The sequence below is a fragment of the Mirounga angustirostris genome, unplaced genomic scaffold, assembly GCF_029215605.1.
Source record: "Mirounga angustirostris isolate CCGP_5_RB_7025 unplaced genomic scaffold, mMirAng1.0.hap1 SCAF_13, whole genome shotgun sequence".
NCBI lineage: Eukaryota > Metazoa > Chordata > Mammalia > Carnivora > Phocidae > Mirounga > Mirounga angustirostris.
In genome coordinates, this window is record NW_026991721.1 from 94879206 (window position 1) to 94900776 (window position 21571).

At 53.1% G+C, this 21571-nt stretch overlaps 3 protein-coding genes across 5 annotated transcripts; 2 read left to right on the top strand and 1 right to left on the bottom strand.

Moving 5' to 3' along the window:
* The first annotated feature begins 4258 nt into the window (after nucleotides 1–4258).
* DPAGT1 (dolichyl-phosphate N-acetylglucosaminephosphotransferase 1) lies at nucleotides 4259–9660 on the top strand. Its single transcript, XM_045871042.3, has 9 exons — nucleotides 4259–5440; nucleotides 5768–5888; nucleotides 6055–6268; nucleotides 6519–6665; nucleotides 7697–7781; nucleotides 8141–8329; nucleotides 8643–8730; nucleotides 8889–9044; nucleotides 9127–9660. The coding sequence occupies exons 1-9, from the start codon at nucleotides 5280–5282 to the stop codon at nucleotides 9190–9192; spliced, it is 1227 nt and encodes a 408-aa protein (XP_045726998.1). The 5' UTR covers nucleotides 4259–5279; the 3' UTR covers nucleotides 9193–9660.
* Nucleotides 9661–9999: 339 nt separating this feature from the next.
* LOC123841461 (histone H2AX) lies at nucleotides 10000–11740 on the top strand. Its single transcript, XM_045871043.2, has one exon. It carries the CDS (start codon nucleotides 10475–10477, stop codon nucleotides 10904–10906), a length of 432 nt encoding a protein of 143 aa, XP_045726999.1. The 5' UTR covers nucleotides 10000–10474; the 3' UTR covers nucleotides 10907–11740.
* HMBS (hydroxymethylbilane synthase) lies at nucleotides 11739–20443 on the bottom strand. 3 transcript variants are annotated; one of them, XM_045894863.3, is made up of 14 exons: nucleotides 20147–20436; nucleotides 17850–17903; nucleotides 17442–17514; nucleotides 16593–16642; nucleotides 15812–15867; nucleotides 15380–15457; nucleotides 15115–15192; nucleotides 14926–15001; nucleotides 13783–13896; nucleotides 13506–13544; nucleotides 13156–13275; nucleotides 12862–12915; nucleotides 12580–12666; nucleotides 11739–12482 (listed from the first exon to the last, which is right to left on the bottom strand). In XM_045894863.3, the coding sequence occupies exons 1-14, from the start codon at nucleotides 20177–20179 to the stop codon at nucleotides 12309–12311; spliced, it is 1086 nt and encodes a 361-aa protein (XP_045750819.1). In that variant the 5' UTR covers nucleotides 20180–20436; the 3' UTR covers nucleotides 11739–12308. The 3 variants fall into 3 exon arrangements, with proteins under 3 accessions (XP_045750819.1, XP_064433429.1, XP_064433430.1); XM_064577359.1 differs by lacking the exon at nucleotides 20147–20436 and adding an exon at nucleotides 19531–19932; XM_064577360.1 differs by lacking the exon at nucleotides 15380–15457 and having other exon boundaries at nucleotides 20147–20443.
* Nucleotides 20444–21571: the final 1128 nt, after the last annotated feature.

Genomic DNA, 21571 nt, shown 5'->3' on the forward strand with positions numbered 1-21571 from the left:
AGACAGGTAACAGGGAAGGTATTAATCTCTCTCCCAATCTAGTCAGTAGTCCAAGGAATGAGTACCTGGGAATAAACAATGTCTTCTAAAGTGTGGGGCTGCAGAGCTAGGCAGGATATGGCAGGTCAGCAACAGAGTGCCTGAACCAGAGGAGGCAGTGGGGTAGCCTGGGATGCTAAGAATTCACTGTAAGGAATGATGAGGAGATGGTTGGTGATGGACTAGCCTTGCTATAGCCCTGCCCAAGCATCATCACTGGACGCCAAAAATCATGGAAGATTCCTAGCATTTTTTTTTTTTTAGTTTATTAATTTTTTTTTTTTTTTTAGTAATCTGTACACTCAACGAGCACGAGCAGGGGGTGGAGAAGGGGGAGGGGGACAGGGAGGGAGTCTGCTGAGTAGGGAGCCCAACATGGGGCTTGATCCTAGGACCCCAAGATCATGACCTGAGTGGAAGTCAGACGTTTAACTGACCAAGCCACCCAGGCGCCCTGATAGGGTTCCCACTCTTAAGCAGCTTCCTGGTGAGTGGGACAAGCAAACATAAACAACCAGCTAGACTGTAAGACAGAATGACATAAGTGCTAGAGATCTAAGGAACAAGTGGAAGGAAGAGTAGTAGGACTAACATGGGAGACTCGTGTGAGACTGAACTGTGAAGCTCAAACTCATAACCTTGAGATCAAGTGTAGTATGCTCTTCCGACTGAGCCAGCCAGGCGCCCCTAGAATGTGGGTTTTTAATCATAAGGGGAGGAAAAGACATGCAATGAAGGGATGAAAGAACTCAGGGCCAGACCCCAGGAGGAAACTGTCATTGGGCAAAGCGACTCGAGCTACAGAAGCAGATTATGTAAGAAGTTGCCTGGGTGCAAAATTACACTATGCAGACTCTCCTCCCCAGGAACCCTTCTTCAGGAACCCTCCAACCTCCCAGGGATCTCAGCTCTCTGAGTTCTCGGATTTATTTCCTCAACTCCTCTACTAAGCACTCGGTCCTGGGCAGCCAGACACTGCTTCACAGTTCAGTCTCACACGAGTCTCCCATGTTAGTCCTACTACTCTTCCTTCCACTTGTTACTTAGATCTCTAGCACTTATGTCATTCTGTCTTACAGTCTAGCTGGTTGTTTATGTTTGCTTGTCCCACTTACCAGGAAGCTGCTTAAGAGTGGGAACCCTATCAGGGCGCCTGGGTGGCTTGGTCAGTTAAATGTCTGACTTCCACTCAGGTCATGATCTTGGGGTCCTAGGATCAAGCCCCATGTTGGGCTCCCTACTCAGCAGACTCCCTCCCTGTCCCCCTCCCCCTTCTCCACACCCTGCTCGTCGTGCTCTCTCTCTCTCTCTCTCTCTCTCTCTCTCTCTCGGGCACCTGGGTGGCTCAGTTCGTTGGGTGTCTGCCTTTGGCTCAGGTCGTGGTCCCAGGACCCTGGGATCTAGCCCACATTGGCTCCCTGCTCAGTGGGGAGCCTGCTTCTCCCTCTCCCTCTGCCTGCCGCTCCCCCTGCTTGTGCTCACGTGTGCTCTCTCTCTCTTTTAAATAAATAAAATCTTTTTTAAAAAATATATAAAATCCTTAAAAAAATAAGAGTGGGGACCCTCTCGGGGGCGCCTGGGTGGCTCAGTCTAAGTCTTGGTTTTGGCTCAGGTAATGATCTCAGGGTTGGGGAATTGAACCCCCTGCAGGCTCTATGCTCAGCGTGGAGTCTGCTTGGGATTCTCTCTCTCCCTCTGCCCCTCCCCCCAGAATAAAATAAATAAATAAAATATTTTAATAAAAGAGTGAGGACCCTGTCACACTCATCTGTCTTTCCTCATATTCAACCAAGGTGCTTTAATATGCTAAAGCAGACTCTCTGAGGGGAAAAAGTGCATTTATATCATGTTGTCCCCACAGTACTTAAGAATTTCCCACACACATAGTAGGGATTAGTAAATTCTTGTAATTTTAAGAAGTCTAACAAGATATTGCATTATGCATGCCAACACGAAGAATTTCTATATTGTTTGCATCTTTTGAAAGCTCATGTTATTTCAATGGAATGGGAGATCTTGGGGCATGCTTTCAGCTAACAACTTTTTTTTTTTTTAAGATTTTACTTATTTATTTGGGGCACCTGGGTGGCTCAGTCAGTGAAGCATCTGCCTTTGACTCAGGTCATGATCCCAGGGTCCTGGGATGGAGCCTCGCGGCAGGCGGGCCGGGCTCCCTGCTCAGCGGGGAGCTTGCTTCTCCCTCTCCCTCTGTCCCTTCCCCTGCTTGTGCTCTCTCTCCCTCTCTCTCAAATAAATAAATAGAATCTTTAAAAAAAAAAAAAGATTTTATTTATTTGACAGAGAGAGAGGGAACACAAGCGGAAGAGGGGGGAAGCAGCCCCCCCCCGCTAAGCAGGGAACTTGATGTGGGGCTTGATCCCAGGACCCCGGGACCATGACTCCAGCCAAAGGCAGACTCTTAACGACTGAGCTACCCATGTACCCCTCAGCTAACAACTTTTTTTTTTTAAGATTTCATTTATTTATTTGACAGAGAGATAGAGAGAGAGCACAGATAGTCAGAGTGGCAGGCAGAGGGAGAGGGAGAAGCAGGCTCTCCGCTGAGCAGTAAGCCCGATGCGGGGCTCCATCCCAGGGCCCTGGGATCATGACCTGAGCTGAAGGCAGATGCTTAACCGACTGAGCCACTCAGGCGCCCCATAACTTTTGATACACTGATAGGGGAGAGGCAGGAAGAAAAAGAAAAAGTAACTCAACTGCCTGGAAAGAGACACAGATAGGGTCCTGCAAGTGTCATTGCCCCAGACTATCCAAAGCTGTCTCATGGACTTCTTAGGCACTGTAAAACATTTTGGGGACAGGCTTTGACAGGCAATCCAACTTAACATTAGATTGGCTTGCTCACTGGGAGGCACTCAGGGCCTCCTAGTAGGAGACACGCATCTCAGATGTTGTCAACTCAGCCCAAGAAACCAGCAGAAGCCACTGACAACTCACCTGATCTGTGAGTTCTAGGACCAGCTTTAGCATTCAGGCAAATGCTTTGAATTTTTACCAGGAAGGGCACAAAATTTCAAGTGTGGCCAAGTCCTGTGTTTGTTTCTCCTAATTAGTCTGATCATCACCTGGGCATTTACCATCATGGGAACAAAAATATTGTAATGCCAGTACCCGAGTAATCATGTTCTGATGGTAACGTGTATATTGGATGAGGAATCCCTAGTGTCTTGTCTTTGAACAAGTCCCCTCCCAACCCTGTTCCAGTGGGGGTTGTACGGGGGGTGGGGGGTGGCTAATGATCTCTGGAGAAGAGTCAGAGGTTCCCAATGACAGGTTGGGAAGGAAAATAAAGAAGGAAATAGATACACTGCCCTCCAACCTCCAGGGAGTCTCAGCCTGCTCCTGATCAACAAGATAACTGAAAGTTGCCTCCTCTGAGGCTCCCACAAGCTCCTCCTTTCCACCTGCTCCTGGAGTCTCACTTCCCCTACTTGGGAGGCCCTTCCATTCTTGCCACCTACTGAAATCTTTGGAGATGCTACTCACCTCCCCTGATCACAACTAATTGCTCTTTCCATGTGCTCCTATTGCCATTTGTCCCTCTTTAAGACCCAGACTTACTGTGTGGAATGATACCTTGTATACAGATATCTCTGTGTCAGCCCCATGGGCTTACCCTGTGGAGTAGAAAACACTTGCCTCTAGAGAGTTTCCAGTCTAAGAGGCACAAATGCATGTACGCATGCGTGCACGCAACCCCCCACCCCCACCCCCGCCACAGAAAAACAATACCAGTGGGATAATAAGTACTGAAAATCTGGTGGAATACTATCAAGTATGTTACTGGGATTACTTTATCTATATTAAGTATATTTCATACATATGCGGGTTTTGTTGCTAATTAGAGGTGACTCCAAGTAGAAGGGACATTTCACACCTGGTTTCGAGAGACAGGAGAGACCATCTTTGGCCTAAAAAGAGTCAACCTGACCCTGACTCCTGGAGCACGCCATTTTCGAGAGTGGACAAAGTGAGGAGATACTCGAGTTGTCTCCGTAGTCCCTGGTGGTGGTTTCCTCTCTGTGGAACGTAAATCATTTTCCACGGAGAGCCGGCTGGTGAATGAAAGGGAATGAAGCTGGTGAACTGTTACTTGCAAGGCCACAGGTGCCAAGCCAAAGGCACGATAACCTAGAGGAAGAAGCCTGACTGCGAGTTTCTCAGGCCCACAGGAAGCCACGTGTGGGGCTGAGTCTCCTGCTTCCTTAGCTCTTTGCAGCGGTTTGGGAGCTTGGCACAATGGAGGACCAAGGAAGGTCAAGTCCCGCGTTACATCCAAGACCGGAGGGCACTCCCGGCCCCTTCAGTGGTGAAGTGCGCCGCTGGGTTGCCCGGCAACTACTGCTACTGCGGGGGCAGAAGGCGGTGGGATGATGAAGGCCAAGTACCTGAATCAAGGACAAGAAAAACATGGAGTGGGAGGAGTGGGAGGGGCTTTTCAAGTGCCTAGGCTTTGGAATTTACGGCAGCTTCCGAACTGTAGCTGCCTTCCCGGGAACTAAGCTGCGTTTATCTTGGCTTCCGACTACGTTGGCAACAGGTTTTCTTCCCGCCGCGGGAGCGGCTCCCCATCCCCGTCCCTCCTGCCCTCCCCGTTGCCTCCGGGAGCCATCTTCCCGGCTCCAGAGGCTCCCCCGAGGAAACGCGGGTACTGGCCCTTTAAACGTGACCTGCTGCGGCCCGCGGACCGAACACTGACGTGGAACCCAGACTAAGCGGCGTCAGACACGTGGGACAAGGAGGTGTTCATCTTGGAACCGGGCAAGGCGTTTTTCCGCTTTGGGCTTTACATCTTTAATACGGCGTTAGGAAAGTATCCGCTTTTGTTTGTCTGTCTTTAATTGTTTTGCCACTGCCGTCGTGGTGAAAACTCTCAAATAAAGGACGCAGTTTAAAGGAACATTTGTGTCCCCCGCGCTACGTGCCTGTATTAAAAATGGCCGCCGCCGCCTTCCACGACGCTGGTTGCTCTGCGAACAAGATCCGGGAGGAAACAGTGGGCATGCAAGTGCCGTGGGGGCACCGCCGAGGTTGCGCTATAGAGGCTCGCGGGAGTCCCGAGGGCGGCTCAAGTCAGAGTTGTTGGGCTTCGCTCAGGCTGTTGGGGGAAGACCCAGCCTGTGGGGAGCGGCCACTCCTCCCTGCTGGGGGCTCAGGGCTTCTGCCCAGCTTGTCCGTTAGCTGAGGAGGTGGCCGAGCGGGGCCCCTGGCTGGTCATCATGTGGGCCTTCCCGGAGTTGCCAATGCCGCTGCTGGTGAATTTGATCGGCTCGCTGCTGGGATTTGTGGCCACGGTCACCCTCATCCCCGCCTTCCGTGGCCACTTCATCGCCGCGCACCTCTGTGGCCAGGACCTCAACAAAACCGGCCGGCAGCAAATGTGAGCGGTGGCACCCGGGTCCCGGGCGGGAGGCAAGGGCAGAGGAAGGGGCCGGCAGGGCAAGGCGGGAACTGGGGTGCCTGACCCCGCGGAGAAGGAGTCCTAACTCCGCAGACAGCTCCGGGCTCTGGGAGATGAAGGGCAGCACTGGCTAACATTGGGAAGGGATGTTGTGGTTGAGGGGACCCTCAGGTGCATCGGGGACTCCAGCACTGGTGCCCTTCCCCACCCCCCTTTCCCCATTCGATGGCTGTAGTGCCTGCTCTAATGAGTGACCACGCCCCCTTTCCTCTCCCTCCGCCCCCTCCCTTTGCTGCTGGGCCACAGCCCAGAGTCCCAGGGAGTGATCAGCGGTGCTGTTTTCCTTATCATCCTCTTCTGCTTCATCCCTTTCCCTTTCCTGAACTGCTTTATGGAGGAGCGGTGTAAAGCCTTCCCGCACCATGAAGTAAGTGGGTGAGTGGGGGAGGTTGCTTGTGGCTGGGGTCTGGGAGCTACCTGAGAAAGTTGGGGTTGTTTGGGTGGAGGGGCTGAGGATCCAGGGAAAAGACAGGTATTTTTGAAAGGTGAAGTGGGCGTAGGCTTGAGCTGTGACCTGCCCGAGCCTCCCCCAGTTTGTGGCCCTGATAGGTGCGCTCCTTGCCATCTGCTGCATGATTTTCCTGGGCTTTGCGGACGATGTACTGAATCTGCGCTGGCGCCATAAGCTGCTGCTGCCTACAGCTGCCTCATTACCTCTTCTCATGGTCTATTTCACCAACTTTGGCAACACGACCATTGTGGTGCCCAAGCCTTTCCGGCCGATTCTTGGCCTCCATCTGGACTTGGGTGAGTAGCCCTGCCACCGCCGCCCCTGTGGCCCCTACTTCAGGGCACCCTTACCCTGGGAGATATCTAGCAGAGCATCATTCCTGGTGCTCCAGATTCTCCTCCAAGTGTCCCTGACTTGTCCCTGTGTCTTCTCAGATCCTTTCTGTTGGTCCTTCGTCTGATCCTCTGTCCCCACCACTTTTCTCAGCAGAATATCCTTAAGTCCTCATTTCAATGGTACACACTTTTTACCGTCTTCTTCCCCCAGGGATCCTGTACTATGTCTACATGGGGCTGCTGGCAGTGTTCTGTACCAATGCTATCAATATCCTAGCAGGAATTAATGGCCTAGAGGCTGGCCAGTCACTAGTCATTGCTGCTTCTATCATCGTCTTCAATCTGGTGGAGCTGGAAGGTAGGTGGGATTAGGAGGAGGGAGAGAAGAGAAGTCTGAGTGTTAAGGAAGTTGCCTGATACCTGGCTTTGGGGAGTTTGGGGGGAAAAAAAAGCGATATATTAAGATTTATTAAATGTAAGAAAGAAAAATAGCAGCCCTGTCATTTTTACCTGGATTGGCACTAATAGGTAGGCCATGGTCTTCTACGGAACGTAAAGAATTTCACAGAACTTCCAAGTCAGACAGGGTCACTCTTTGACCACCATAGTAAAACCAGCTCAGGTAGAACCGCATTTTGTGCATCCCTCAAAAATGACTAAGGTCTCCCTCTTCTGGCTAACGTGAGCAATTGCTGCTTCCTTCTGATAACTCAGTTCCTCCTACTTTTTAGACAAAGCTAAGATGCTCAGTCATAGAATTACTTTGACTGATTGCACCCAGTCTAGGGCAAAACTCCACCTCCTTGCTTTCTCCCCAAAATTACTTAAAACGAATCCTATAACACATCCTCCTAATACCCCCTTACTAAGGCATCCCATGGTTGCCTATAATGTGTGGTCTCCAGTGTCTCCCTTGTTACAAGTCAGTAAACCCAGCTTTGACTGCTTGTGTGTTTCTGGTGGTCTTTGGCTGATAAGCACTGATATCAGTGTTTATTAAAACTAACCACTTTAGTGAGCATTATCTCATTTGAACTTTGTAACGTGGCAGGGGTTCTCGTGAACCATATTTTGTAGTTGAGGAAACTGAGGGCTAGAGAATTTAAATGTGTCATGATTGAGGTCACACAGGAAGTAAATCTGGTATTCAAACCTAGGTCTGACTGATCTAAACCAAATTGAAGACAGTAACTCATTTAGGAAGGCTTCGTGAATGAGGTGGAATATTAGGAATTGCCTGGGTGACACAAAAAGTGTGGTGAGTTCTTGAATGTGACTTGGAAGAGGTGGAGAGTACAGCTTGGGACAGAACTTAGAGACAAAAATAGGACCCAGGTATGCAGGGGAAGCACCTATCAACTTTTCCTTCTTTTTCCCTTGCTTCCAAAGGTGATTATCGGGATGATCATGTCTTTTCCCTCTACTTCATGATACCCTTTTTTTTCACCACCTTGGGATTGCTCTACCATAACTGGTAAGTGGGCCTGTGGCTAGGGGGATAACTATGTGATCATAGAATGAGTATGGTCCTGGTCATGACCCAACTCCTGGAGAGGCTAAACCTACGCACACCTATGTTGAGTGTTTTCTGGGTCTCTAGTTGGTAATATTCTTCAGTTGCTTTCAGCCCAGTCGCAGTTAGGGACAAGTGCTGTGGAGCCCCCAGGAAGAGATGAATGCAGGGCCTTGGGTCCTGGACAGTTGCTGGAAGAGCCAGAGTCTCCTCTGGGCCAGAACTAGAGTCAGGGCTAGCCCAGGGCCCAGGAAGTGTAATGTGAGAGAAAAGATGGATAGTGCCTCCTGCCACTGGCTCAGATCCTCTCCCCTACACAGGTACCCGTCACGGGTGTTTGTGGGAGATACCTTCTGTTACTTTGCTGGCATGACCTTTGCCGTGGTGGGCATCTTGGGACACTTCAGCAAGACCATGCTACTCTTCTTCATGCCCCAGGTGTTCAACTTCCTCTACTCACTGCCTCAGCTCCTGCATATCATACCCTGCCCTCGCCACCGTATTCCCAGGTAGCCACTTTTGGGGCTTGAAAGGGACATCGTAGCTTTTTCACTTGGGATGCGTAAAGCCAGCCTTATACATCTGCTGTGCAAAGGGAGTGGGCCCAAAGAAGGGCTCTTTCCACATGGTTAGCCCTTAGAAATTACAGAGCACATTCACCTACATAATCTAATCAGCTCTGATCACACAGTAGTAAGCAGAGCCAGAAATAGATCTTAGGTTGTTTGATGCCATGTTCAGTGCTCTTTCTATTAATTGACCGCAGTGAGGAGAGTTCTTGGAGTAGTGGCCCCGTCACATAAAGCTCTCTTCCCCCTGCAGACTCAATACCAAGACAGGCAAACTGGAGATGAGCTATTCCAAGTTCAAGACCAAGAACCTCTCTTTGTTGGGCACCTTTATTCTAAAGGTAACAGGGTAACAAGGAGGTAAGGCTCTAGGCCGTCATCGGGAATTCAGGGACCGGGGATCCTGGGCCTGCATCAGATCCAAGGGGAGTTGGAAGCACGAAGCAGATCCCCACTGCTGAAGCAGAGTTGAAGTTCTCTCCACCTCCGGCCCCTCCAGGTAGCAGACAGTCTCCAGCTAGTGACGGTGCGCCAGAGCGAGCATGAGGATGGTGCCTTCACGGAGTGTAACAACATGACCCTCATCAACTTGCTCCTTAAGGTCGTCGGGCCCATGCATGAGAGAAACCTGACTCTGCTCCTGCTACTGCTCCAGGTGTGGTCGGGGAAGGGCTCCACATACAGCTCCCTGTCTGCCTTTCTCCATGATTCTGACTCTAGTGTGTTTCTCCTCACAGATCCTTGGCAGTGCAGTCACCTTCTCCATTCGGTACCAGCTTGTCCGGCTCTTCTACGATGTCTGAGTCCCCCGGTCCTTGCCCTTTACTGCACAGTCTGCAGGCTTCCTGACTCAGGCCGACCTCTTTCCTGACCAGGAATGCCTCCTGGCCCAGGCCTCTCCCACCTCTTATTCTCCCCCAGATTTTGTACTTAGTGATTCCATTCCGCTGTGATTATCGACACCCTGGGCCTGTCTTGCCCTCTACTGACTGTTGATTGGACTTTGCCACTTCAACTTGCCACTCTCCCTCTCCGTCCCATCTCGTCTTTGCAGCCTCCTGGGGTGGGATACTGCCACTTTTATGCAGTTATCCACGACTCGGACTCTCGAGGAATATGTTGGGCCTGGGGATAGAGCCCTTGCTGGGGATAGGGACACAGGCTCGAAAATCACTTGATATTTGACTATAAATTAAGTATTCTGATTAGTAAGAGCAGACTGGGGGGCCAGGTGCTCCCAGTGGTGACAATAAAGTGTTGTCTTTTTCTTATTGTTGTTCCTGTAGGTATATCTCCTATATGGGCATCTTAGAGTAGATTTGGGAGGGTTGGTGGAGGCACCTCCTCCAAGAGGTCCTTTTTTCTTTCAGTACAGCAGGCTCCTTGTAGCAAGAAGGGAACAGAAGGAACTGCGACCAGACAGAACATGTTGAATAAATACTGAAATCCTCATACTTCGGTGGCAGGGAGGGCCATAAGATTGGAGTTACCTTTGTCTGGTGTGGGACAGAATTGGGGGGGGGGGACAGGGGGAGGGGATCCCATTTCTTCCCCTTTTCACTTTCCCTTTGCAGGATGGGAGGAGGGAGAAAGGCGAAGAGAGGGACCAGACCTGGAAGGGGAGGCAGTGGCGTTGACCCCTTTCCTTTAAAATTCCTAGGCCCTCACAGATTTCCCAGAGGCTCCAGAGGTGGCTCAGACCCCACCCTCTTTGTCTTCCGGTTCTGGTCTCCAGCTGTAGCATTTAAATCTGGCGCCCTTCACCTGGATTGGCTACCTCAGGGAGTGGTGGGCTGGCTGCGTGCTACCGCTCCTCCTCGCCTTTTTCCCCGGGCAAAAGGTTTTCAAATCGGACCAATCGGCGGGCGCGCTCCCTCAGCCGTGGCGCGTCACGGAAGGGTTAACTGCAACCAACCGGAGGCGGGTATTCGAGAAGAGAGCCAATCAGGAGGGCGCGGAGGTGTGCCCTGGGGGCTTATAAGGGCGGCCCCTGGGCGCGCGCGGCAGCAGTTGGACTGCGGCGGGCAGCTCTCCGTTGGCCCCCTTCGAGGCGTCCCTCTTCACCGCTCTGCTACCTCGCGCAGCATGTCGGGCCGCGGCAAGACCGGCGGCAAGGCCCGCGCCAAGGCCAAGTCACGCTCGTCGCGCGCCGGCCTCCAGTTCCCAGTGGGCCGCGTGCACCGGCTGCTGCGGAAGGGCCACTACGCCGAGCGGGTCGGCGCCGGCGCGCCCGTGTACCTGGCGGCGGTGCTCGAGTACCTCACCGCGGAGATCCTGGAGCTGGCGGGCAACGCGGCCCGCGACAACAAGAAGACGCGGATCATCCCCCGCCACCTGCAGCTGGCCATCCGCAACGACGAGGAGCTCAACAAGCTGCTGGGCGGCGTGACGATCGCCCAGGGAGGCGTCCTGCCCAACATCCAGGCCGTGCTGCTGCCCAAGAAGACCAGCGCCACCGTGGGGCCGAAGGCGCCCGCGGGCGGCAAGAAGGCCACCCAGGCCTCTCAGGAGTACTGAGGGGCGCCCGCGCCGCAGCCGGCCCACCATGCCACCACAAAGGCCCTTTTAAGGGCCACCACCGCCCTCACGGAAAGAGCTGAGCCACGTCGGGCTCGGGGCGGGCGGCCGCGGCGCTCGGCTCCCCCCTCCCGCGTCGCCGCCGCCGCCGCCCCTCCCCCGCGCGGGCTCGCCGGCCCTCGCTCCCGCTCCCGCTGCCGCCCGGCCGGGGGGCGGCCCCGCTCGCCTGGCGCAGAGGCCCGGGCGCCACGGCGCCCGTGACTCAGCCGCCCGGGCCCCGGAGCCGCCGATGGGCGGCGAGGAGGCCGCGGCGCCTCCTGGAAGAGCCGCTCGCCGCTCTGACGCAGGGCTGAGGTGCGCGCCGGGGCCGGGGCTCCGGCTTGGTGCTCGGGCCGAGACTCTCCAGACGCGGTGCGGGAAGAACCGATCACTGTTCGCCCTGGCGCCGCCGCCCCCCCCTTCCCCCCGGGTCCCGCCGTCTGCACCCGCGGGCCGGCCGCTTCTGCGGGGACCGCCGCCCCGGCCGCGGCGGGGGAGGGGCGGGGGCCCGGGTTTGCGGGCCGTGGGGACCGCAGGAGGTGTGCGCGCGCGCCCGGGTGACCGCAGCCGGGCCCGAGGGCCCCGCCGCTCGCCCCACTTCCCTTCGGGCGACTCCTCCGCGGGCCACGCACCTCCCTCCGTACCAGCACCGGCCCGATCGTCCCTGTCTGCACTGAGCCTCCGATTGCTTCGGAACTGGAATTTTGCAGCTACAACCCATCCAAGACTAGTACCTTACGTATTGGGGAGTTTCAGATGGACTAATTTTATTAAACGATTGTTTTTTTAAAAAAACGCAGTGTCTGTAGTCATTCTGTAACAGTTGTAGCACTGACTTTGTAGACTTCTATCCTGAGGGGGGGGTGGGGGGGGACTCTGATACATGGCCCACCTATCGAATATCCATACGGGTTAGCTGGAGAGGGGCAAGTCCTAGGTTTCTCCGATCACCGCTCTTTCCTGGGAGACCGTTTGAAATGAGAACTGATGTGGCAGGAACAAAGAACATTCCAGGAGAACTTTGCACAGAGGTCCCGGCCTCTGAAGTAAAGAGTACAGGCTTTGTGTCTGTCCTTATCTTTCCTGCAACCTCACCAAAAACAAAGTCACCTTCAGAGCTGGTTTATTAGTTGAGGTGGTTACATTCAAAGGCCGTGGCTTGAACTTTTTCTCTAAAGAGATGAAACCCCCACCTACCGCAGAGGCAAGGCACTCCCCACAGCCCCAAAGTGAGGTAAGTCTCTGCCCTTGCAGTTCAATCCCTGGGGGAATCACTCACCAGGTAGCAGTGAGGATGGGGCACTGAGGGCTGGGAGGTAGGCACTGGACAATTGGACCCAGGCACCTGCGCCCCACAGACCAGTTAGTGGGCATCGTTAAGCTGCCGGGCAACATCCAGTATGTTCTTGGCTCCTTTGTTCAGCAACAAACTGGCCAAGCTGATGCCCAGGTTCTCAGCAGCCAGCTGGGCTTCTCGTGGAATACTCCGCGCAGTGATCCCCACCAGCTGTGGATCATCCTCGGGACCATCTTCATGCTAGGTGAGGGAAGGAGGTGGGATCTGGTGAGCACGAAAAAGGAGGTAAAAGGCAGGTTCGTTTCTCACCCTCTCCCTCACTCTCCAGCTTTGGCACCTGGGCAGTGACACGGATGGTGGCCTGCATGGTCTCTTGCATGCTATCTGAGCCGTCTAGACTCCAGACTCCTCCAGTCAGGTACAGCTGGCAAAGGAAACGGGTTACCTCAGCATATTCTGAGAGAACTGCTTAGTAACCGGGCTCTTTTTGCGGGCAACTCTCAGCATATTCTGAGAGAACTGCTTAGTAACCGGGCTCTTTTTGCGGGCAACTCGAGAGGCACAGGAACACGTCACGGTGCTCCCTTACCTGCCTTCCCACCCACCCTCCCCTGCTTACTTGCCCATCCTTCATAGCTGTATGGACTGCCACGGGCACACTGCAGCCTCCTTCCTGCAATGAGAAGTTCTCCCTGTGAACCAGGGACTCACCACCACCGTGTGGCCAGAGCCCGCAGAGATAGACACCCCTGAAGACATAACGGAAACAGAGGCAGGGGCCCAGACCTGGGTCCTGTCCATACATTCAAGAATGAGTTACCTCTAAATAAGAGCATTAATATGAGAAATCTCCCGTCGACTATTCCCAACTCCTCAAGTCCCCACCCCTCCACAGGTGGAACATGGATCCTACCAGGTGCCTCAGGAAGGCTCGCTCAGCAATGCAGCGAAGCAGAGTCTCCGGATCATGCAACACCCCCACCAGATCCAGCATGTCCTGGTCACTGGCTCGGACTTCCACACCCAGGGCCCCCTGATGGAAAAAAAGCCTAAGACATCAGGTCTAATCTTTCCCCAACCAATGGAGGTAAGGACGGGAACCAGCCCACCTCCACCTGCTCCCCAGGATCCCTTTTAGCCCAGAAGCCTCCCAAGGCCTGCCCCTCCTTAGAAATGTTTATGCCGGGAGAAGGAGATGCAGAAGGTTATGAGACCGGCTTTTTGGTTGAGAACAAAAGAAAGGGCTTCCCTGGTCAAACATACCTGACCCACAGCATACATGCATTCCTCTGGGTGTAGGATCTGCAGGGGCAGAACAGACAGTCAGAAGGGTGAAGATGGGGGTGCCTGAAAGCAGACAGTAGTGAGAGGGGGCTTCCCTATCACACAGAAAGCCTAGTGGGAGTCTGGCCTTTGACCCCCCATCTTCTCAGCCTGGGGCCCATGTCCAGCCTATACCGTTAGAAGCAGGATGTTCAGAAAGAGAATACAGGCAGGAAAAGGAGGAAGGTTAACGGGACGGATCAGGGACAGCCCCTACCTGCCCCACCCGGTGCTGCCAACCCATGCGCTGCAGGCCAGCGGCGGCCAGGATGATGGCACTGAACTCCTGCAGTTCATCCAGCTTCCGCAGCCGCGTGTTGAGGTTTCCCCGCTGTGCAGGGATGCTAAGGACCACAAGCACTGGGCAGTCTGGAACCTCACACTGCTCCCCCTGCCTAAGCCTTTCTGTATCTAACAGCTCCCCTCTGGTCTTCTGCTTACCGAGTACAGCTAACATTAACTTAATTACTCACACTTGATGGCTACACACCAGACACTGATTGAAAGTGCTTTACAGGGACGCCCGGGTGGCTCAGTCGGCTAAGCGTCTGCCCTCGGCTCAGGTCATGATCCCAGGGCCCTGGGATGGAGCCCTGTGACAGGATCCCTGCTCGGTGGGAAGCCTGCTTCTCCCCCTGCTGTGCTTTTTCTTTCTTTCTCTCTCTCTGGCAAATAAATAAAATCCTTAAAAATATAAAATAAAATAAAGTGCTTTACATACTCCTATTTAATTTTCACAACCCAGTGAGGTAGGTCTAATTATTTCCATTTTACAGATGAGGAAAATGGTAGAGAAGTTAACTAACTTGCCCAAGGTTACAAGACCTCTGAGAAGCATTCCCTGACCCCCAAGTCTGTGCTTATAGATGTTCCAGCTAGAAGCTTCCAGAGAATTCCCTACTTTGTGCATGGGAGTGCTTAACACATACTATTTTGAAAATTAGCTTTATAAAACATTGGATATGTTTCGAATATCAAAATATAATAGAACATGAAATAAAAATGGAAGCACCCTCCACCTTTCCCCCTTCCCAAGTAATCACTGTTTAGTATTACTCTGTATTATCAATGCTCATTTGTCTCCAGAACAAAAATGTAAAACTCTATAAGCAAGGACAACGTTGGTCTTGCTCACCATTATCCCTAGTGCCAGGCACTGGCCTGGGGCTAAGAAAATATGAAAGGATTATGAATGGATGGATGGATGGGTGGATGGATGAATAGGGCAGACACTGGAGAGACATTCCGTTGGCCCGTGTCCACTTCCTCTGGAAGCTCCTTTCGCTCTCATGACTCCCTGGACCCTCTGGACCCCACCTTCCTCCTTGGCTACTGCCCCCTCCCTCCTCGGAAAGGATACAATGCTCTTGAACTCCAGGTGTGGGAACTTTCTCTGCAGCTGGGCCGCTCTCCGCAGGGAGCTGGTTCCCACCACACTGCTCAGAGAGAGGGTTTAAAGTGAGATTTAACCCAAGATTTCCTCCTCTTCCTCCCAGCCCTCCACCTTCTGTGCATGTCCCACCAGGATGCCTATCCAGGCCCCACTCACCTCTTCTCTGGCAAGGTTTCTAAGGTTTTCCCAACAAATTTTGGGTGAAAGACAACAGCATCATAGGGGTTCTCCCGCCTGGAGACAGAGGGAAAGTCAAAGAATGAGGAAGAGATCTCAGTGCAGGTCACTTCCAGGCTCTCTCCATAACCAACTAACTGGCATGTTCTCGGTTCCCTAGAGGCAGAGGGCAGAGTCCCAGAGGGAAAAGCAGAGGTTAACAGGATGCCTCCACCTGCCCATGCCGGACTTGCACGGTTCTTACTTGCAGACAGCTCCAATGGTGAAGCCAGGGGGAAGCACGGTGGGCAGGTCCTTCAGGGAGTGAACAACCAGGTCCACTCTAGAGAGACGGAAGAGGGAGGCAAGGAGAAGGAATCCCAGCAGCAGGCCCCCACCCCTCCTCCACCTATGCCCGCCTGTACGTCAGTGGTCTGCTAGGAAGCGGGCCTGCCAGGACCTCAGGACCCTGAGCCCTGCACCCTCCCTTCTGTCCCCCTCCCCCAGCCAATCCGGCCTTCCAGGCAGCCAGATGGCTCAGAACCAGGACACTCTCCTTTTCTGAGGCCTGAGAAACCCACATATGAGCCTCCCTCTAGCCTACCCAAAGGATGAAGCCCCATGGTCTAGCTGATAACCAGGTCTGATGTGCACAGGGGTCCTAGCAAGAGATGAGTAAGAACTGTGTTTCACTTACTCATTCTTCTCCAGTGCATGTTCCAGCTCCTTGGTAAACAGGCTCTTCTCTCCAATCTGCCAGTCAAGAAAGAGCCTCAAAGGGGCGCCTGGGTGGCTCAGTCGGTTAAGCGGCTGCCTTCAGCTCGGGTAATGATCCCAGGGTCCTGGGATCGAGCCCCATGTTGGGCTCTCTGCTCAGGGAGGAAGTCTGCTTCTCCCTCTCCCTCTGCCATTCCCACCCACTGTGCTCCCTCCCTCCCCCCACTTCAAATAAATAAATAAAATCTTTAAAAATAAAAAATAAGGGGCGCTTGGGTGGCTCACTTGGTTAAGTGTCTGCCTTCCGCTCAGGTCATGATCCCCGGGTCCTGGGATTGAGCCCTGCATCGGGCTCCGTGCTGAGCGGGGAGCCTGCTTCTCCCTCTGCCTCTGCCTTTCCCTTGTGTGCTCTCTCTCTCTCAAATAAATAAAATCTTGGGGCGCCTGGGTGGGTCAGTCATTAAGCGTCTGCCTTCAGCTCAGGTCATGGTCCCAGGGTCCTGGGATCGAGCCCCGCATCAGGCTCTCTGCTCCGCGGGAGGCCTGCTTCTCCCTCTCCCACTCCCCCCTGCTTGTGTTCCCTCTCTCGCTGTGTCTCTCTGTGTCAAATAAATAAAATCTTAAAAAAATAATAAATAAATAAATAAAATCTTTAAAAATAATAATAGAAAAATAAAAAGAAAAAAGAAAGAGCGCCACAGTGAATCTCCTGGGGGGAGCAAAGAGGAGGGAGGGAAAAGGATTCGGGGGGAATATGTTACCTTAGAGAGCGCAGTATCAAGAATCTTGTCCCCTGTGGTGGACATAGCAACTGAGGAGAGAACCAACCAGGTGCTCACTGATCAGCACTTCCTGAGCCCCTCCTGAGCCCAGCACTGTGCTAAGACTCCTAGTGGATACAGAGGCACATACACCCCAATCCCTGCCCTCTGGGAATGTAATGAGCTGGCAGGAAGACTAGACACACTGATAAAAAGACCCAAAGCAGAAGATGTTAAGTGCCAAGCTGGCCCAGCGAGTCAAGAGCTGGAAGTATTCAGAGGAAGAAATGGCCCTCCAAACTGGGGACAGCCAAGAATTCTCAGAGGCGGGGCGCCTGCATGGTTGGTTAAGCGTCTGCCTTCAGCTCAGGTCATGATCCTGGGGTCATGATCCCCTGCTCTGCGGGTGGGCCTGCTTCTCCCTCTCCCTCTGCCTGCCGCTCCCCCTGCTTGCACGCTCTCTCTCTCATGTCAAATAAATAAATACAATCTTTAAAAAAAAAAAATATTGGGGCGCCTGGGTGGCTCAGTTGGTTAAGCGACTGCCTTCGGCTCAGGTCACGATCCTGGAGTGCCGGGATCGAGTCCCGCATCAGGCTCCCTGCTCAGCGGGGAGTCTGCTTCTCTCTCTGACCCTCCTCCCTCTCATGCTCTCTGTCTTTCATTCTCTCTCTCTCAAATAAATAAATAAAATCTTTAAAAAAAAAAAATATTGGAGGCAATGGGATGAAGCTTTGAGCCTAGGGAAAGCCAGAAATGCTGTGTTTGCGCCCCGCCCCGCCCCCCCCCCCACACCAGGTGGGGAAGAGCTTCTTCCCATTAGCTTCCCGTCCTGTCCACAAAACTCACCAATTTCGAATTGCAGACTTGGGTAGAAGGCTTTCAGCATTGCCACCACACTGTCTGTCTGTATGCGAGCCAGCTGGGGACAAACATTCCGATTAGTCCTATCCTCCCCGGGCACTGCCCTGAGCTCACACCCTCACAGGGTTAGGGACATACTGAAGGAACTGGAACTTGAATGCCCACCTAGGAAGGAGAGGGATCTGGTCCGGGAGCTCTCTGCACCCCAACAGCTTGCTCAGACTCTCTCCACAGAATGCAACATGCCATTCTTCATGGGATTTAACACCCAGCCACCCCATTTATCTTCCATTTCCCAGGTCCTGGGAACTAACCCTCTGGGCCCCCCAACTTGTGATACCGTGAGCACAGAACTCTTCCCACAAACTTCCTCTGCCCAGTAACTGTACTCACCTGGCTCTTTCGGGTACCCACACGAATCACTCTCATCTTTGGGCCGTTTTCTTCCTGCAGAAAAAAATCCCCAAGTCACAGTCCCCTCTGTTCCTCGTGTTCCTCAACACCTAGTCCAAGAACCAGAATCAGTGGCTTGGAAGAAAAGAACCTCAGCCCCTGGCCTGCGGCCTGCGGCCTGCTGAGCCTTGATGTGGGGAAATCCTCCAGGACTGGTCCCTTTACCTTCCTCAATACCTTCTGCCCTCCTCACAGATTCAGAGAAACAGAGACCTGAGGGAAGCGCTAGCAGGACCCGCCGTTGCTCTTGCTTTAATAACTGGACACTGCGCCCGGAGGCCCATCCTGGCTAAGGCTGGGGGAGTGCTGCACAGAGCCGAGTGTGTAAAGAGATAAGGCCCATCAGCCTGGCTACAGGGAGGGTGGGTCCCCCAGCAGACAGGGGCAGGGCAGCTGGGGCCACAAGAGAACGTGCGCTGAGTCACCGAGGACAAGTTCAGTATCCACAATACGGCAGGCACTGGTGTGCTGTCACCTGGATGCCAACGCAACCCCACAGCTGCCACAGCAGGGATCCCCTAACCCGGCGGGAATGCACATATAAAGGACTGCGGTCAACAGATCCTACGGAGAGTCCTGCTCAGCCTCTTGGCAGGCTGACCTTTAGCACAGCCTCTCATCATGATCTGTTCATCTATAAAATGAAGAGGTTGCGACTCCAGTATTTTCTGCCTCAGATGTTCTACGAGACTTAAAAGGCTAAGCTGCCTAACGTCCATTCCCCTAGAGTGCCGCCTCTGGTCTCACCAACCAGAAATAGCGGAACGTCGTTGACCAAGCTAGGAACTCAAAGGCACAAACCTCTTCCTCCTAGCCAGGGCACGCTGGACAAAAGTGTTCAGTGCCACGCAGGGAGAACTGCGTTCCTCAGTCTGAGGTCCTATCTCTTTCTAGATCAGTAGCCACTGTACATAATGTCACCTTTCCCTATTCTGAGATCTTCATCCCATGGAGTTGTTTCGCAGGCAAGTCTCTGGGTCCTCTGTTGTTGGGTGGATGTGACAGCTGGCTGCTCCTGGACCCTAGTCTACTGCACTGCTATCAGTTCTCCCATAAATAAACCCTAGGGACCCTGAGCAAATTAGGCCAGGCCTAAAATGCTAAACATGGCCACTAAAATTCTGAGCCACTGGGAGCCCACAGAAAGGAATCTAAGGTCCTAGAAACTGCTAGGTTCACACAATCCCTTAATTGCATCGATTCTGCACAGCCTATTTTATTCCATTAAAAAAATATTTATTGAACATGTACATGCTGGAACTATTGCTTTTAATCTTCATGAAAACCCTATCAGGTAGACAGGGCAGGTATCTCTGGAACCATGTTACAGAAGCAACTGAGAAGTGAAATGACTTGCCCAGAGTCACACAGCTAATAATGGGAAAAGAGCTGGAGCCAGAATCCAGATTTTCCTACTCCTAGTCCAGTGCTCAAGAGTGTCTGTAATGGCAAAAAATCCCTCTCCTCGCCAGCAGGCTGGACGTCGGGAGATAAGCAGCTGCCCCATCTCTTTCTTATCTCGCGCTGGCAGAGGCCCCCACTGGCTGTAGTTTGCATCTACACAAGCCCAGAGCTCGGGCGGCGAGCTAGGGACAAGACTCAAGGGTGACGCCCCACCCACCATAGTAATCCAAAGGCGTGTGTCTCAGTTGGGGACCTTGACAGTAGGCTGGGGCTGGGTGACGGCTAAAAGGGAAAAAGCAAAGGTGTGTCTCAGTTGGGGACCTTGAGAGTAGGCTGGGGCTGGGTGACCGCTAAAAGGGAAAAAAGGGAGAAGACGCACTTTCAAGATGTTTGTGTGCAGTTGGAGGATTTGGGATCCAAAGTGGGACATATTCCCAAGGTGGCCGAATCCCGCCTCGGCCCTGTCTCGTGTGAAAGGATCCCGGGAATAGCGCCTTGTCTGGTGGAGACGAACTTTCCTGGGCTGGGTCATTAAATCTAGGGCCGTGGATGCCAGGCACGGCGGAACCCCACCCAGATCCCCGCAGGGATGGGGGTTTCGTTCCAGACAATCCCTCCACTCTTAACCCCGCCCCCACCGCTCACTCAGTTCCCCTGTCCTTCCTAAGGGCAACCAGCTACTGGCCCTTTAAAAACTGTTTTGACCAAAAAAAAAAAAAAAAGACGGATAGTCGCTCCGACCAATAGACGACGGAGGGTGGCAACCTGGAGCCAATCGTTGCGCCGCCAGTCCGGAACGCCGAAGTTACGAGAGTCCCCGGCTCAGTACTCACCGCCGTTGCGGCCCCGTTGCCGTTGCCAGACATGGCTGTGCTCGGGAGGTAGGTCAGGGGGCTGCCGCCGAGGTCCCCCCGGAAGCCGGGGGAGCCGGAGGGCCCGGCCAGCGGGTGCACGCGGGTCCGCGCTCCTCCTGCTGCCGCAGACTCAGCGCTCTGCGTCACTTCCGGCACCCGCCCTCGGGGAGGACCACCCTCGGGGCGGGAATTGGAACGTTGAGACCGAGACGACCTTACCCTTCTGTTACCGCCCCTACTCTGCCGGGCCGGTGGGGACGCTGGGTTCCCGTCCGCCCCAGTCCTCCTGGCTTGAGACCCGGGCCTTACTGTTCTTTTTTTTTTTTACATACACCTCGTTTTGAATCAAGAATAATGATGGTCAATGACTAAGATTTGCTCCCCAGATTCACCCACAGAGCAAATTCTGCAGTCCCCCGACCACCACCCAAAGGGATAGTCAAGCCAAAGTTAGCCCTGCCCAAGAGGAAGAGTATTAACCCTAAAATGCTGCGTTGGAAGTAAAGCGTCCTTGAGCCACGTCCACTTTCCTTTGGCTGGATTCGACACCTCCACATAGGATGCTCCAGAAAGTTGGCAACCCAGAATTCTACAGCTTTATCCCCTTAGCTGTGGCACAAGCAATTACTGCAACTTATGTGGAGCTTCCCTGGCTCCGTTAAAACTTAGCTCTGCTACAACCCTGGAGTAGGCAACATTCCTTTTTAATTGAGGAAACTGGTTCAGAGATCAAAGGTCATGCCTAAAGACAAATAACTGAAGTGCGAATGCCAACACATCATTATGTTAGTGGGAACAAGTGTGTTAGGAAAAGTGCTTTATCCACTAACGGTATTAATAACCATGTATTGAGCACCCACGTGCTAACCACTATCAAAAGAACTAGACACCCGGGGCACCTGGGTGGCTCAGTCGTTAAGCATCTGCCTTCGGCTCAGGTCATGATCCCAGGGTCCTGGGATTGAGCCCCGAATCAGGCTCCCTGCTCGGCGGGAAGCTGCTTCTCCCTCTCCCGCTCCCCCTGCTTGTGTTCCCTCTCTCGCTGTGTCTCTGTCAAATAAATAAATAAAATCTTAAAAAAAAAAAAAAAGAACTAGACACCCGTTTGCTCCTTCAGCCTTTGTAACAGCTGTACAAGGAAGGTGTTCTCATTCCTGACGTACAGATGAAGAAACAGGCTCAGAGGAGGTTAAGAGATGCCCCAAACTAGGATTCAAACTTGGGTCAGCTGACCCAAAGTCTGTATTTTTAGCCACGATAAATATAGTCTACTCTCTCTCCTAAATACTACCTAAAGCACAATGTCCAAGTTACTTTCTTGGGCTAAGCAACCCCACAGGAGCAATTTTCCTTTTTAAAATTTTTTTAGGTAGGCTCCATGCTGGGCTTGGGAGCACAATGCAG